The 14,017-nt window shown below is 42.0% G+C and overlaps 1 protein-coding gene across 1 annotated transcript in view; it reads right to left on the bottom strand.

Annotated features, from left to right (window-relative positions):
* Positions 1-1,501: 1,501 nt before the first annotated feature.
* The window catches only part of LOC136678023 (G protein-activated inward rectifier potassium channel 3-like), a 29,052-nt gene continuing 16,536 nt past the window's right edge, over positions 1,502-14,017 (bottom strand). Inside the window, exons 5-8 of the mRNA XM_066655778.1 lie at positions 11,745-11,937; positions 10,313-10,510; positions 9,373-9,503; positions 1,502-8,226 (exon numbers count right to left, since the gene is read on the bottom strand). Of these exons, the coding sequence (XP_066511875.1) occupies positions 7,945-8,226; positions 9,373-9,503; positions 10,313-10,510; positions 11,745-11,937 (804 nt within the window). The 3' untranslated portion in view covers positions 1,502-7,944. The remainder of the gene's footprint in view (positions 8,227-9,372; positions 9,504-10,312; positions 10,511-11,744; positions 11,938-14,017) is intronic.

The following is a 14,017-nucleotide window of genomic DNA, read 5'->3' as shown; positions in this document are numbered from 1 at the left end:
CCTTTGTTTACATCTCAATTATTGAATTATTCAGGAATTTTGAAAAATCAGTGGACTTCCCCTTCAAGGCTTTTTACATAGTAACTAGTATAAATTATTCAGTGTCTACACTCTTTGACTTTAATGTTAGATTGTGTGGTGGTGGAAGTGTGGGCCGACAGAGAATAGCAGGATACACTCTTAGGGAAAAAAATGAGGCCTACAAAGAAGGGAGAGAAATGAACGTCATGTGGACGACTGCTCATAGGGAGACTGCCCCGCTGTGCTGCAGTAACAACCTCTACTGTCCTTGGAAGGCTTCACGCTACAACATTGTTTGGATCACTTGATGGCACTCAGCCACATTAATATTACTAATCAGTTATTGATGTTGCTCCACTGTCCCAGAGGAATTGTATGGTGCTCAAACACTCTCGATAAAAGGCCTCACATTCCAACGCTGCAGGGGTTTTATACCCATTTATATGACCTATGGCTCATATGCAGCTGCTCCAGTTTATTCCATTTCATTACAGGTTATAAAAAGACAAGCGTATGATGGGAGAAAAGGGTGGGTAGAGAAAAAAATGGAGAGAAATCAGTGGTGGAAAAAGGGACAGGGGAGTCAGAAGGTCAGAGAGCAGTCGATAACTTAACATTTACCCATAACACCCCCACAGACAGAGTGGGAAACGGTGATGCATGCAAAGTACACAGGATCTCCCTTCGGCATCACAGGAAGAGACGATGAATGTGAACTCTGTCCGACGCGTCGAGATGTGGATTTCAGTGACCAAGGCTCATGGTTGTGTCCTGTCTGATGGAGCTTCATGCTTCGGTTAGAAAAGTACAGAACACAATAGAACTGAACACAGTAGGCCCAGAGACGGTCGCGAGTCCAGTGTCTCAGCATCAGAGGAGAGTGTCCCACAACACTCAGAACCATAAAAGCCCATTGCTGCCATGTTTCATGGCATTAAGGATCCCACTGTGTTGCAAATGAGGAGAAAAGGACTGTTATCCTCTGTTAGCCTTATTAGCATTTTTAGAATAGGATCTAAAGGAAAATGGTTAGAATCCAATGCATTTCTCTGCTCATGTGTATTTGTGATTCATTCATTCATTCATTGGGCGCAAGGCGGGAACACACCCTGGAGGGGGCGCCAGTCCTTCACAGGGTGACACACACTCACTCACACACTCACACCTACGGACACTTTTGAGTCGCCAATCCACCTAACAACGTGTGTTTTTGGAGCGTGGGAGGAAACGGTCCAAAAACAGGAAAGTCTCCCTGTTGAATTAGTACCTAATTACTGTCTGAGTGTAGTATTTTCAGTTTAATTATCAGTGACATTCACGATGCAGGGAGTATGGTGTTATTTGGGACACATTTAAGCAATGACAAATTACCCAATATACTAACCACCAGCAGGGAACAGATAACAGATATATATTTTACTGTGTATTTCACAATATTCCTGTTTGCATCCATAGAAAACATTCCAGATGTTAAGGTTCAATAGTTTTATTGTCATTTCTAACACAGGTCGTCGTACAGAATAAAAACACTGATTTTAAAAATGCCTAGAGCAGCAAAAGCAAGAGGAAAAAAGTCCCAGGGACCAGTGTAGGGTTTGTGCTTTTCATACTTTATCTGCAAGAGAGATCTGCATGTGCTACACACCGCATACAAGACAACACACACCACGATTTCAAAGAGAGAGAGAGAGAGAGAGAGAGAGAGCAAACCCTGAGCCTTTTCTCATCGATAAAGGCCTTCTCTCCGCAGGGTGTGTTCAAAGAGGGCGACGTCTCTGAATTCCAATCAGCACATGGACATGACGTAGAGGGCGGTATAGAAAGACTTCGTTAATAAGAGACACGTATTGCAACTTTTTAAACGGTAAATGGTTTGCAGAATACCAAAGCAAACGTACAAATTCCTAAACACCAAAATGGTGCATAAAGACAACAACATTCCTTCTATATAAAGGAATACGGTTTTGTGTGACGACGCTGACTGGAGAATTGTCTAAAAACTAAGACTAGTACTGTACCCTGCTGTGCATGGAAATGTGCAGCAAATGATTTTAAGCTAAGTCTTGCATAACGTCCAGTGTGTGTGTGTGTGTGTGTGTGTGTGTGTGCAGTCCACTCTTTCTGTGGTAAAGTTATAGCTGTCACAATAAATTACGTCCAGCTTTTCTGGGCATCGTCAGAACTGTTATCAACTGCACGTTGAATAAAGAAACCTGAAGTGCCACGACTGTAAATCGCAGTGTGTATCATGTGCTGCAAAAATGTCTTCATCGAAATATGTAAATAAACAAATAAATGAATATTTAATAGTTATATAAAAACATATCATTCATGTGTTCTAATAAATTCAGCAGGACTTCTGTGTGGCTTCGCTTCAACTGAGAATTAAAGAGTAACTACACCTCTGCAGCATCCCTCAGGTCCAACACTGCTATAGGGGCAGAAGAAGTGTCTCATTAGGGAACCAGTGTTCCTACCCTCCGATGATGCCCTTCTCGTGCTGTAAGATCCACGTTCAACCACAGAGCACAGGTGTCATGGGCATGTGTCTGTATTTACATAAATGAAACAAACAACTGAGCAGAGACCTGTGGATTACATGTGGCAAAATATAATGCCATGGCACTTGAAGACATTTTCACAACGCACAATACGTATCTCAATATGAGACCTGTAAACAAGCTGCAGCAGAAATGTACTAATCAATGCACATTATAAAAGGAACACCATCAACACAGTCAGCTGTTACTAGGCAGTTTGTGTCATTATTATAAACTGCTTGTCGTTGTTGTTTACAGGCTCTGTGTGATTGGTCTTTTCAGATTTGAAGAACCCCATAGACTTGTGACTCACTCACTCACTGATTCACTCTTCACCACACGTTTAAATCAGCACTCACCAAGGGGCTCATACTATACTCAGAAAAGCATAATGTGACGTCAGTTATCGTGGCAGCTACACAATATTCCCTTACTATCCTCAACTCCATCCCACCCGGAGTCATGGAGGGGATGGAAGTCTATGGGAACTACACAGACCCAGTATCTGGATATTGCACTATATCCGTCTTCTAAAGTAATGGATTTAAGCAGTGGTTTGGTGTTATTTTACACTGGTGATTCAGTCCTACCTTAAGGTTAGCTTTAATTCCTCAAAAGTCATTTTTCAACATGAGCGCGACACACTGGCATGGAATTCGATGTATGTGGCTTTAAGCAATCAACATTCATTAAAGTCTGTTACCTGAAGGGACACTAGCATTTGGCACAAAAAATTCCAAGGTTGTTTCTGTCGAAAGAAACACAATTTACCACCTGCAGCAAGTTAATTAAGCAAATGTATCCCATTATATCATGCCATATCACTTAAGTATAACTAAGTTAGCATTCCTAATTAAAGGGAAAACAAATACAGTAATACTCAGCTCACTTCTGGCTAAATGTGGAGGTCAGGGGTCTCTACAGATCTCTATAAGAACAACTCAATGGCTCTAGACCTAGCATACAACCTTATCCTGAGTATGTATCTGAATACAGCTGCCTCAGGTCCTAATATCTAAGTTGATCAAAAAAGGCAAATAAATAAAGTAAATCTACAAATTATAACATTTTGGTGGATCTTCAAGATTTGTGGATTCATTCATTATCTGTAAGCGCGTATCCAGTTCTGGGTCACTGTGGGTCCAGCGCCTACACAAGGCGGGAATACACCCTGGAGGGGGTGCCAGTCCTTCACGGGTCAACACCTACGGACAATCTTGGGTCTTCAATCCACCTACCAATGTGTTTTTTTTTGGAGCGTAGGAGGAAACTAGAGCACCCGGAGGAAACCCACGCAAAAATAGAGAGAACACACCACACTCCTCACAGACAGTCACCCGGAGGAAACCCATGCAGACACAGAGAGAACACACCACACTCCTAACAGACAGTCACCCGGAGGAAACCCACGCAGACACAGGGAGAACACACCACACTCCTCACAGACAGTCACCCGGAGGAAACCCACACAGACACAGAGAGAACACACCACACTCCTCACAGACAGTCACCCGGAGGAAACCCACGCAGACACAGGGAGAACACACCACACTCCTCACAGACAGTCACCCGGAGGAAACCCACACAGACACAGAGAGAAGACACCACACTCCTCACAGACAGTCACCCGGAGGAAACCCACGCAGACACAGGGAGAACACACCACACTTCTCACAGACAGTCGCCCGGAGGAAACCCACACAGACACAGGGAGAACACACCACACTCCTCACAGACAGTCACCTGGAGGAAACCCACGCAGACACAGGGAGAACACACCACACTCCTCACAGACAGTCACCCGGAGCAGGAACCCACAACCCTGGTCCCTGGAGTTGTGTGGCAGAGACACTACCTGCTGCACCACCGTGCCGCCCCGATTTGTGGATACTGGTCCTAAATACTAAAATGCTGTAAAAAGTGTATGGTGCTCCAGACTACATTTTAATCACCATGCCTTAATGCTTTATCTAAGCAACCTCAAGGAACATATTTTTACTGTCACCTGATGGTCTGGCAGTGCATGAATAATGTTTCCAGACAAGACCTAGTGGGTGGGCAGGAGCAATATATAGCCAGCTAATTATAGCACTGTCTGGTTTCCAAGTTAGAGATCTATAAACGGTGAATCGGAACGTGGTGTTAAAAACCAGAACGCAATGTCGCCATAGTAACACGCTAACAAGTACTTTGTTTTGTACATCAAGTTGCTTTTTGTGTTTTCAGCTTCAGTTTCAGCACTGAATCCCATCAGCAGCTAAACAAAAACGGTCCGATATTGCAACAGGCGTCCTTAATGGAATCTACCTTAAAAGCATATTTCATAATAAACCAAGAGGAATCTTGGGACATAAGTGTTCATACATCAGCCTTGTTATTATTAGAATATAGATAAATCAACAAGCATTGCACTGAATTTACTTGATTCAACAAGAACATCGTTTCCACCTAAATCCATCACATGAATTATAAGAGTGATATAATACAATAAAGTAAAGTCTGCTGACGTAATATATTCATATGTGGATCTGATGTATGGACTTGAATCAAGTGATCTGGATGCATAACGTTTGCTGTGTTTACCGCTCAGCCTCTAAATCAGGGTCTCATTAGCACAAACCGGTTATGCTCCGCCTCTCCAATCCTGCGAATGAGCTTTCGTTGTTATTTCATGGTTAGTACACATTATGGCTCTAGAATCATATCTAACCCAAAGGGGTTAAGTCCCTCTGAGTCCAAGAAATTCTAAAAAGGCACCAGCAACACCACACAACAATAAGGCTCTATTTATAGCCCGCTATATTTGAGAGCAAATGTCCGTTCCGCAGGATGCTGCGGGAACAATTAAGCTGTGCAATAGTTCCTTTGGCAGGTCCCTTGATTGCAAAATATCAAAGTTTGACACCTGTAGTGTGGCCCATGGCAGTAGGGCTTCCTCGCTCATAGACGCAGGAGCCTCCCAACATCAGTACTGTGCAAAAGTCAGAGACCACCCTTTCGTTTCTATCAAAAAAAAGCAACTAAGGACAGGTTTGCATTTTTTTATCAGCACCAAAAATGAGCTAAAAACAGAAGATTACAGATAAGCCTCAACAATGAATTATAACATCACAATGTTCAGCGTTTACTTTGTCCCCCACTTGGTCTCGACAACAGCGTCCATCTCTTGTTCTTCTCAGAAATGTGTTTTGGTTGTAGCAGCGCACACAGTATATGTTTAAATTAGGGGTGGGACTTTAACGCGTTAATTTTGATTAATTAATTACGAGGAAAATAACGAAATAAAAAATTTAACGCATTTTAACTGCACTTTGCACCATGGAAAGTTTCTCAGTGCATGAGTTCCAGGCGTACAGATTATAACGACACACAGTGTGATGAACATGATGGAGATGACGGAAGAGACTACGCTGGTGGAAGGGAAATTTAAATACAAGAAACTTCCAGATGGAAGTACAAACAAAAATGTTGTTATTTGCACTTTCAGCAGGAAGGAGTTTGTTTATCACAGGAGCACTTCCACCGTTCGTTACCAACTCAACGCAAAACATGTTGGGGCTAGTGCGCGGGTCAGTGATGTTAACAGTACAGTGATCCCTCGCTTTTGGCGGGGGATGCGTTCCAAGACCACCCGCAATTAACGAATTTCCGCAAAGTAGAGGAAAGATACTTTTTATGTATTTAACGAGTATTTGGACTTTTAAACCCCTCCCTGTTACTGTTAACACCCCACCCTTTCCATTAAACAGTCGTTCTATAATGTTTTTCAGCTGGAACTACATGTGATATCCTACCAGTTTCTATAATAGAGTCATTCCTAAGCTGTGATTCAGCGTCAGTAAATTTCACTCGGATGTGGACGTGAACAACACGTGTACTGTACGTAAGAAACACTTGTAAATGATATATTGTGTCACCCACAGGCCCAGTCTAATAAAAAAAAACGCGAAGTAGCGAGGGATGACTGTAACGTAAACAGTGTCGCCACTCAACACTCGACCACATGTCGGGGCTCACATTCAGAAACAAAATGTCAAAGTCCACGTCAGACAAACTGACCAAGTCACTGGGAGTAGACTGGTGGGAAAATAAACAAGATTTAGAATTTAAGCTTATGTTCGTTGATTCATTCATCAACCAAACTTCAATCAATAATTCTCATGCTGAATATTGAAATGTGATTAAAATGTGATTAATTTCGATTTATTAATTACAAAGCTTCTAATTAATTAGATTCATTATTTTAATCAAGTCCCACCCGTAGTTTAAATGCGCTCATACTTGTCTTCAAACAACTCCTGCTGCTGTTATTCATTCCCAAATCTGCACTGACCCTAACCCATGTTCATCTAATCCTCGTTGACATGTTTCAAAAAGAGTCTTTAATTTCGCTGACGGGGTCCGTTCACATATGTTCTAATGAAAGCGAAGAGTGTACAAATACAGAAAGACATAGTATACGAAGTGTTGGAGGCATTGGTGTAGTATCTATAAATAATTACATACATTAAGACACTGAAAAATGATTAATGACCAAACCGACCGACAACCAATCAAATTAAAGGGTGGTGGTCTCCGCTCGGGACAGTGATGCATAATTCTATTTGGTCAAACAATGCTTTCAGACATGAAACTCAAACGTTTATCCCGTATCAGCCCTCACTTTAAAAGGTTTTTTACCGTCCCTGGTGTGTGTACACACAATTAAACCGTTTCTGCTGAAAGTTAAGTCATAAAACACTTTAACATTGGAAAAAGTCAACGTTGTGTAAGGCTGACTTATGCTGACACAGAGACAATTACAGTACAGTTCATACTACTGAACAAGGGTGCTTTTACATACGCCTGTTTGATCCATTTCCATATGAGACCCTGTACTGAGAAATGCGTGGCTTTAACAAACAAACCCCAAAAAAATGCTGGTAAAAGCCAGTGGCACTGATTTAGACATGCACCAGTGAACCAAGGTTTATGAAGCTGCAGTAACTGAAGATGCATGGAACTTCCCACTTCTAGAAAAGAAAAAGAAATGCAAACCTTATGGATAACGGAAACACAATGTACCGTGTGTATTCTCTGTGTATAATGAGTGTAGTGAACGGCACCAGGGAAGTGAAACTTCATATGTGAAAACACCCTACCAGAATTTGAAGGCAGTATCATTGCAGATGTCTGTTATCAAATTCAATAAACAAAAAGAGCAATAAGAGACTAAAATTTCCCCGTTGGGGAAAAGTAATCTATGCTATACATTAGCGTCTAAACGACTAAACTTGAAGAAGAAGGCATGGATTGTTTCACAATCGAATCTAAATGTAATATATTATTATAATCCCTTTGTAACCCTAAAAAAAAAGCAATTCCATTCTCACTTTCTTTCCTTTTAAGCCTCAGACTCAGACTGGTCTGTGGTGACACTCCCATTCTGTTCCCCTACAACTGACTGGTCCTGGGTATCTGTGACTCCACCCACAATAAACGTCGGCCCACCTCCTTCTTTCCCACTAACGGATTCAGAATCTGTCGGCTTTTTTGATTGCTCTGTAAGGTTAGGCCCCTCCCACTTCTCTTCGTCTAGTCGACTGGAGATTGACCAGTAGAGGTGAGCTTCCAGGCGAGCGGCAGCCAAAGCCAGTTCTCGTGCTGAGCAGGAAGGTGTGTCCACCTGAGAGAGAGAGAGAGAGAGAGAGAATGAGAAGGCACTTGATTTTTGCCCTTTAATCACAGGGCCTAAAATACACTACACATTTTTTATATTTTTGCAAGAAACATGCACTGTGATGTTTTCTTATTTTTCATCACTTTTTCATAGTTTTTTCCTTCATTACACTTTTTACTGCATGGACAATTTGGCTTTAGGTGCAAAAACTAAGGGCAGCTGTGAAGGAGTTTTCAGAAACAGCTGAAAGGTCTAGTCCGTGGTTGTGCATAAAGACAACACAGATTACTTGGGGAAATGCACTGTAGAGGTAGCACTTAAAGCACATAAAGTTCACATGGAACTGGTGGCACTGAGCATGCATTAACGGTGCCAGTGGGGCTTAGTACAGCCTTAGTCACCAGGGAGGCCAATGTGGATTTACGGTTGTTGATGCATAAGGGTGGACTGTAAAGCTTGGATGTGGTGGGACTGGGACACTAGACTTCACTGTTGAGCCTTCTGGAGGTGTTGTGGGTTTAATTCAGCAAAACACTGATGCCTACCTGATGACCCCTGTGAATAGCTAATGATGCAGTGGGTGGACTGGGTGCTCATGGGCTGGACTCAATGACTATCCATGAGTGGTAAGGACAGCTAGCGGCTGATCGAATCATTAACAGCCACAGCAACATGAGAGGTTAGGTGTAGGATTTAAACAACAGAAATTTTGTGTATGTCATGAGTATTTTCTTTTCAATGGAATTGACTTCAAGAATCACAACAAACCAAGAATAAATGTATTAAAAAGTTATAGAGAGATAGGGACAATGAATGTATTTTAACTCAGTTTTTAAGTCACACAAATACAATTTCAGGATGAATTTTATGTGAATTATTGCATTAGTTCATATCATCACTGTCCAAAACATGTATCTCCATTTTTGCAGATTTTTAGTTTACTGCATCATCCAGCACCTGTCCTTAACATCAAAATCAAAATGCTCCAAAATAATATATATATAATTTTTTTACATTAACTTTAATACATTGATAAGTTCTGAAGGTTTATTCCTTCTTCTATAAAGTTGCTATTTTGGGAGATACATGTGATTTTGGGAGATACATGTGATGACAGTGATGATGCGTACAGTGAAATATCTGTTTTTTTACCTCAAAGGTGTGATGGAAGGCTCCATAGTCTACATCAAAGAACCCCTCAGCCAAGGACATCATTGGGCTGAACCTGTGACCCCACATCACTTCTTCTGCCAAGTAAGAGCTTCGTGCTTGGCATGTCATACCTGTTTATTAGACAAAAAAACAGACAAAAAATAGATGGGGAGACAAAACTGATCAGTGTTTTTCTTTAATTCATCTGAAGCTTTAATATGTGAGACACCTTTCAAAATACTGTCATTTGATTAAAAGTAGATTAACTGCTGGCAAAGTCAAACTTAAGAGAATACATTCATTCATTCATTCATTATCTGTAACCCTTGTCCAGTTCAGGGTCGCGGTGGGTCCGGAGTCTACCTGGAATCATTGGGGGCAAGGTGAGGACACACCCTGTAGGGGGCGCTAGTCCTTCACAGGGCAACACACACACACACACACATTCACTCACACACTCACACCTACGGACACTTTTGAGTCTCCAATCCACCTACCAACGTGTGTTTTTGGACAGTGGGAGGAAACCGGAGCACCCGGAGGAAACCCACGCAGACACAAGGAAAACACACCATACTCCTCACGGACAGTCACCTGGAGTGAGGCGCTAAGAGAATACAGTACTGTGCAAAAGTCTTAGGCACTTAAGATTATTGTTATTACTTAAAGTCGTTTATCTTCTCAATAAATGTGGTGCTTGTATAAAATTATAAATGATTACAGTAAGAAAAAAACAAATATATTAAAAGTAAACGGATATTTTTTTCTAAAATATAGTAGATATGTGGTGAGCGAGAGTAAAGAACAAAGTTTGTTTCCAGATAGTTTGTTTGACCAAATGGAGTTTGAAATCAGCTAAAATTCAGATAAAATAACTCTTTAAATCTCTTTTTCAGAGGTGTCTAAAACCTTCACACAGTACTGAATGTGTTTGTCTCACCTGTAGCTTCCACCATGCCCTCCAGAATAACAACTATCTCAAAGTCTTCTTTCTCCAACTGCGACTGAGACATGTCCCAGAACGGGGAGCGAGAATCAATCTCGTGAGAGATGACCAGCGGCGAGACCAGAAACAGACGATCATCCCCCGTCTCAAAGCCCACACTGATATCTGTCTGATCCAGAGGAATAAACTCACCTAAGGAGAAATAAAGAGAGGAAACAACAGAACATTTAATAAGGACCTAGTAGGACAAGATGTCCTATCATTCTTTCAAAAAGGTATAAGAATGGCAGAAAATGTGAGGAGTGTGGTGTGTTAACCCTGTGTCTGCGTGGGTTTCCTCCGGGTGACTGTCTGTGAGGAGTGTGGTGTGTTCTCCCTGTGTCTGCGTGGGTTTCCTCCGGGTGACTGTCTGTGAGGAGTGTGGTGTGTTCTCCCTGTGTCTGCGTGGGTTTCCTCTGGGTGACTGTCTGTGAGGAGTGTGGTGTGTTCTCTCTGTGTCTGCGTAGGTTTCCTCCGGGTGACTGTCTGTGAGGAGTGTGGTGTGTTCTCCCTGTGTCTGCGTGGGTTTCCTCCGGGTGACTGTCTGTGAGGAGTGTGGTGTGTTCTCCCTGTGTCTGTGTGGGTTTCCTCCGGGTGACTTTCTGTGAGGAGTGTGGTGTGTTCTCCCTGTGTCTGTGTGTGTTTCCTCCGGGTGACTGTCTGTGAGGAGTGTGGTGTGTTCTCTCTGTGTCTGCGTGGGTTTCCTCCGGGTGACTGTCTGTGAGGAGTGTGGTGTGTTCTCCCTGTGTCTGTGTGTGTTTCCTCCGGGTGACTGTCTGTGAGGAGTGTGGTGTGTTCTCTCTGTGTCTGCGTGGGTTTCCTCCGGGTGACTGTCTGTGAGGAGTGTGGTGTGTTCTCCCTGTGTCTGTGTGGGTTTCCTCCGGGTGACTGTCTGTGAGGAGTGTGGTGTGTTCTCCCTGTGTCTGTGTGGGTTTCCTCCGGGTGACTGTCTGTGAGGAGTGTGGTGTGTTCTCCCTGTGTCTGCGTGGGTTTCCTCCGGGTGAGAACACAGTGAGAACACACCACACTCCTCACAGACAGTCACCCAGAGCGGGAATCAAATCCATAATGTCCAGGTCCCTGGAGCTGTGTGACTAACGTGCTGCGCCACCGTTAAATATTTACATTATAATAAATTATAATGAATTCTAATATTTCAAAATCAAAGCAAGTATCCTGTCACTGTCAGATCAAGTATCACTACAGATATTCACACCCATCTGACTTACACTACTATTTGAGTTAAAAACAAAGAGTAGATAACAGAATACTCCAGCAGGTGGCTCCATTGTATTCTGAACTTTTTGCTCGTGAGCCATTGCAGTTGATGCCTTTGATTTGATGTTAATGTTTTGTAGTCTAGATGATGTTATAGCTGATTTCTCACCCTCTTGGGTCTGTTTGGATTTGATGAGTTTGGCTCTCATGTTTGCTCCTACAATGTGTGAAGATCTTAAATCCCCGACTCTGAACATCAGACACAGCTTATCGTCCCGCAGAGAGATGACCGCGTTCCGGGAAAACACAAGTGTCTCTGCCCGCTTGTTTGGCTGAGAGATCTTCACAAACATGCATCCCACCTGAGAGAGAGAGAGAGAGAGAGGGGGAGAGAGAGAGAGAGAGAGAGAGAGAGAGGGACAGATTACAACAAAGAGATACATACAGAGATGTTCACTTAGATGTCTGTCTAGTCAGGTGCAACATTACAACAATGAAAATGCCAAAAAAAGCAGGCTTCTGAACTGAAATTCATTCATAAGCAGCGTGAATGGCTGTTCAAAACGTAAACAGCTTTTATATATCGTCGCTGCCAAAAGAGAATACAGCACCTCAAAAAAAATAACATTTAAATAAATAAAATTAGAAAAAAAAAACCACACAATTTTCAGTGGAAGTCACTGTAAAAACCTGAATTCCAATTCATTCTGGAGCATTCCTATTGATCAAATCTGCTGCCATTTAGATGCATGTTTTTCCTCGGACAGCATCTATATCATCTTTGAGGCTTTTATAAACTTGTTATATGTTTTCAGTTAAAAAAGTTAAAGGTGATGTTCATGATGTTAATGAAAAACACTTTTTTATATAAATCTCAAGGATGTTTCCTCACCATTCTCCAGCTCTGCAGTCTGTCTCCGAGTTCAAAACTGGTCTAATGTGGATACAAATCCCCATTGTCAGTAAACTGCTAAAAACATCCTGCCTGTGTCTGGTTTGCGAGGCTTTCTCTGTCTGCTGTCCGTCAGAAAGGAGGAATCTGGACAACGAATACATCTCCAAACTTTGAAAAGCGTGAACCAAGACGAAGATACGGCTCTATTCCTGCTCCACGGGTGGGTGATACTGATTTATTTCTGCAGTTTGGAAATGTTTTCGAATTTGGAATCACTCAGCTAACTGAGTTACAGGAGGTGACAAAACAAAACAAATGAGTTTCCGTGGTAACTCAAAGAGTGAATAAAAATAAAAACTTACAGATAAATTAAACATCAGCCATGAAAACACAACAGTCATATTTCCCTCAAACACACTGCTCCACATTAAAAGACGCAGAGCTTCTGAACTTAAACAAACCACAGAGAGCAGCATTTCCTCACAACCCCCTTTTAATCAGCTCATAGACAGTCACCCGGAGGAAACACACACAGACACAGAGAGAACACACCACACTCCTCACAGACAGTCACCCGGAGGAAACCCACGCAGACACAGGGAGAACACACCACACTCCTCACAGACAGTCACCCGGAGGAAACCCACACAGACACAGAGAGAACACACCACACTCCTCACAGACAGTCACCCGGAGCGGGAATCGAACCCACAACCTCCAGGTCCCTGGAGCTGTGTGACTGCGACACCTACCTGCTGTGCCACCATGCCGCCCAAATTATTATTATTATTTTATATTTTATTTTGTGCTGTTTGTTGCAATGATGGAATCCACAGTTGTAGCTTTTATTCAAATATAGTCTTTAAATTTAATGCAGTCTTCAAACACATTTCTGTCAGCAGAAAAGACAGGGATGTCATGCAAATGGAAAGATACGTTTACCCTTGAGAGCCCAGTACAAACAGACCCAGGATCCATACGCTGTGTGAACAAAAAGAGGCTGAGAGTGATATGATTATATTCAGTTGTGTGCAAATAGTGCAACTCCCATGGTCTTTTTTCATTACCAGCAGAGTTCTTCACATGGAAATCAGGTTATTTTTAGGTTGAGGGTCTGTGAATGCTGTGTTCGCGATTAATTTTATTTAATAACTGAGTGTAATACACACATTCTGATGAAATGTTTTGGTCTATTTTTATAAATCAATAACAAAACATGCTGCTTTTAAATGGAAATCATTCTTTTGATTTATTTAAGCAAAGTAAACAATTAAAGTTAAATATAATAACCTTTATTTTTAACTTTAATTCTTTGAAAACTCCAACACTGTCCTTTAATGGAAAATGCATGCCTCTTTCAATCAAGTGATTTCAAAGCATTACTTATTTCTGTGTTTCTGAAGTGTGTGTGTGTGTCTGAAGTGTGTGTGGGTGTGTGTTCTAGATTACATGGGTGAAATACAGCCTCAGGAAAAGACATTAAACCAGGACAAGACAAATTAACTAAATTCACACACACACACACACAAACACACACACACACACAC

This window comes from Hoplias malabaricus, chromosome Y (assembly GCF_029633855.1).
Source record: "Hoplias malabaricus isolate fHopMal1 chromosome Y, fHopMal1.hap1, whole genome shotgun sequence".
Lineage (NCBI taxonomy): Eukaryota > Metazoa > Chordata > Actinopteri > Characiformes > Erythrinidae > Hoplias > Hoplias malabaricus.
The sequence above is the reverse complement of the archived record's forward strand: the minus strand, read 5'-3'. Positions and strand labels throughout refer to the sequence as shown.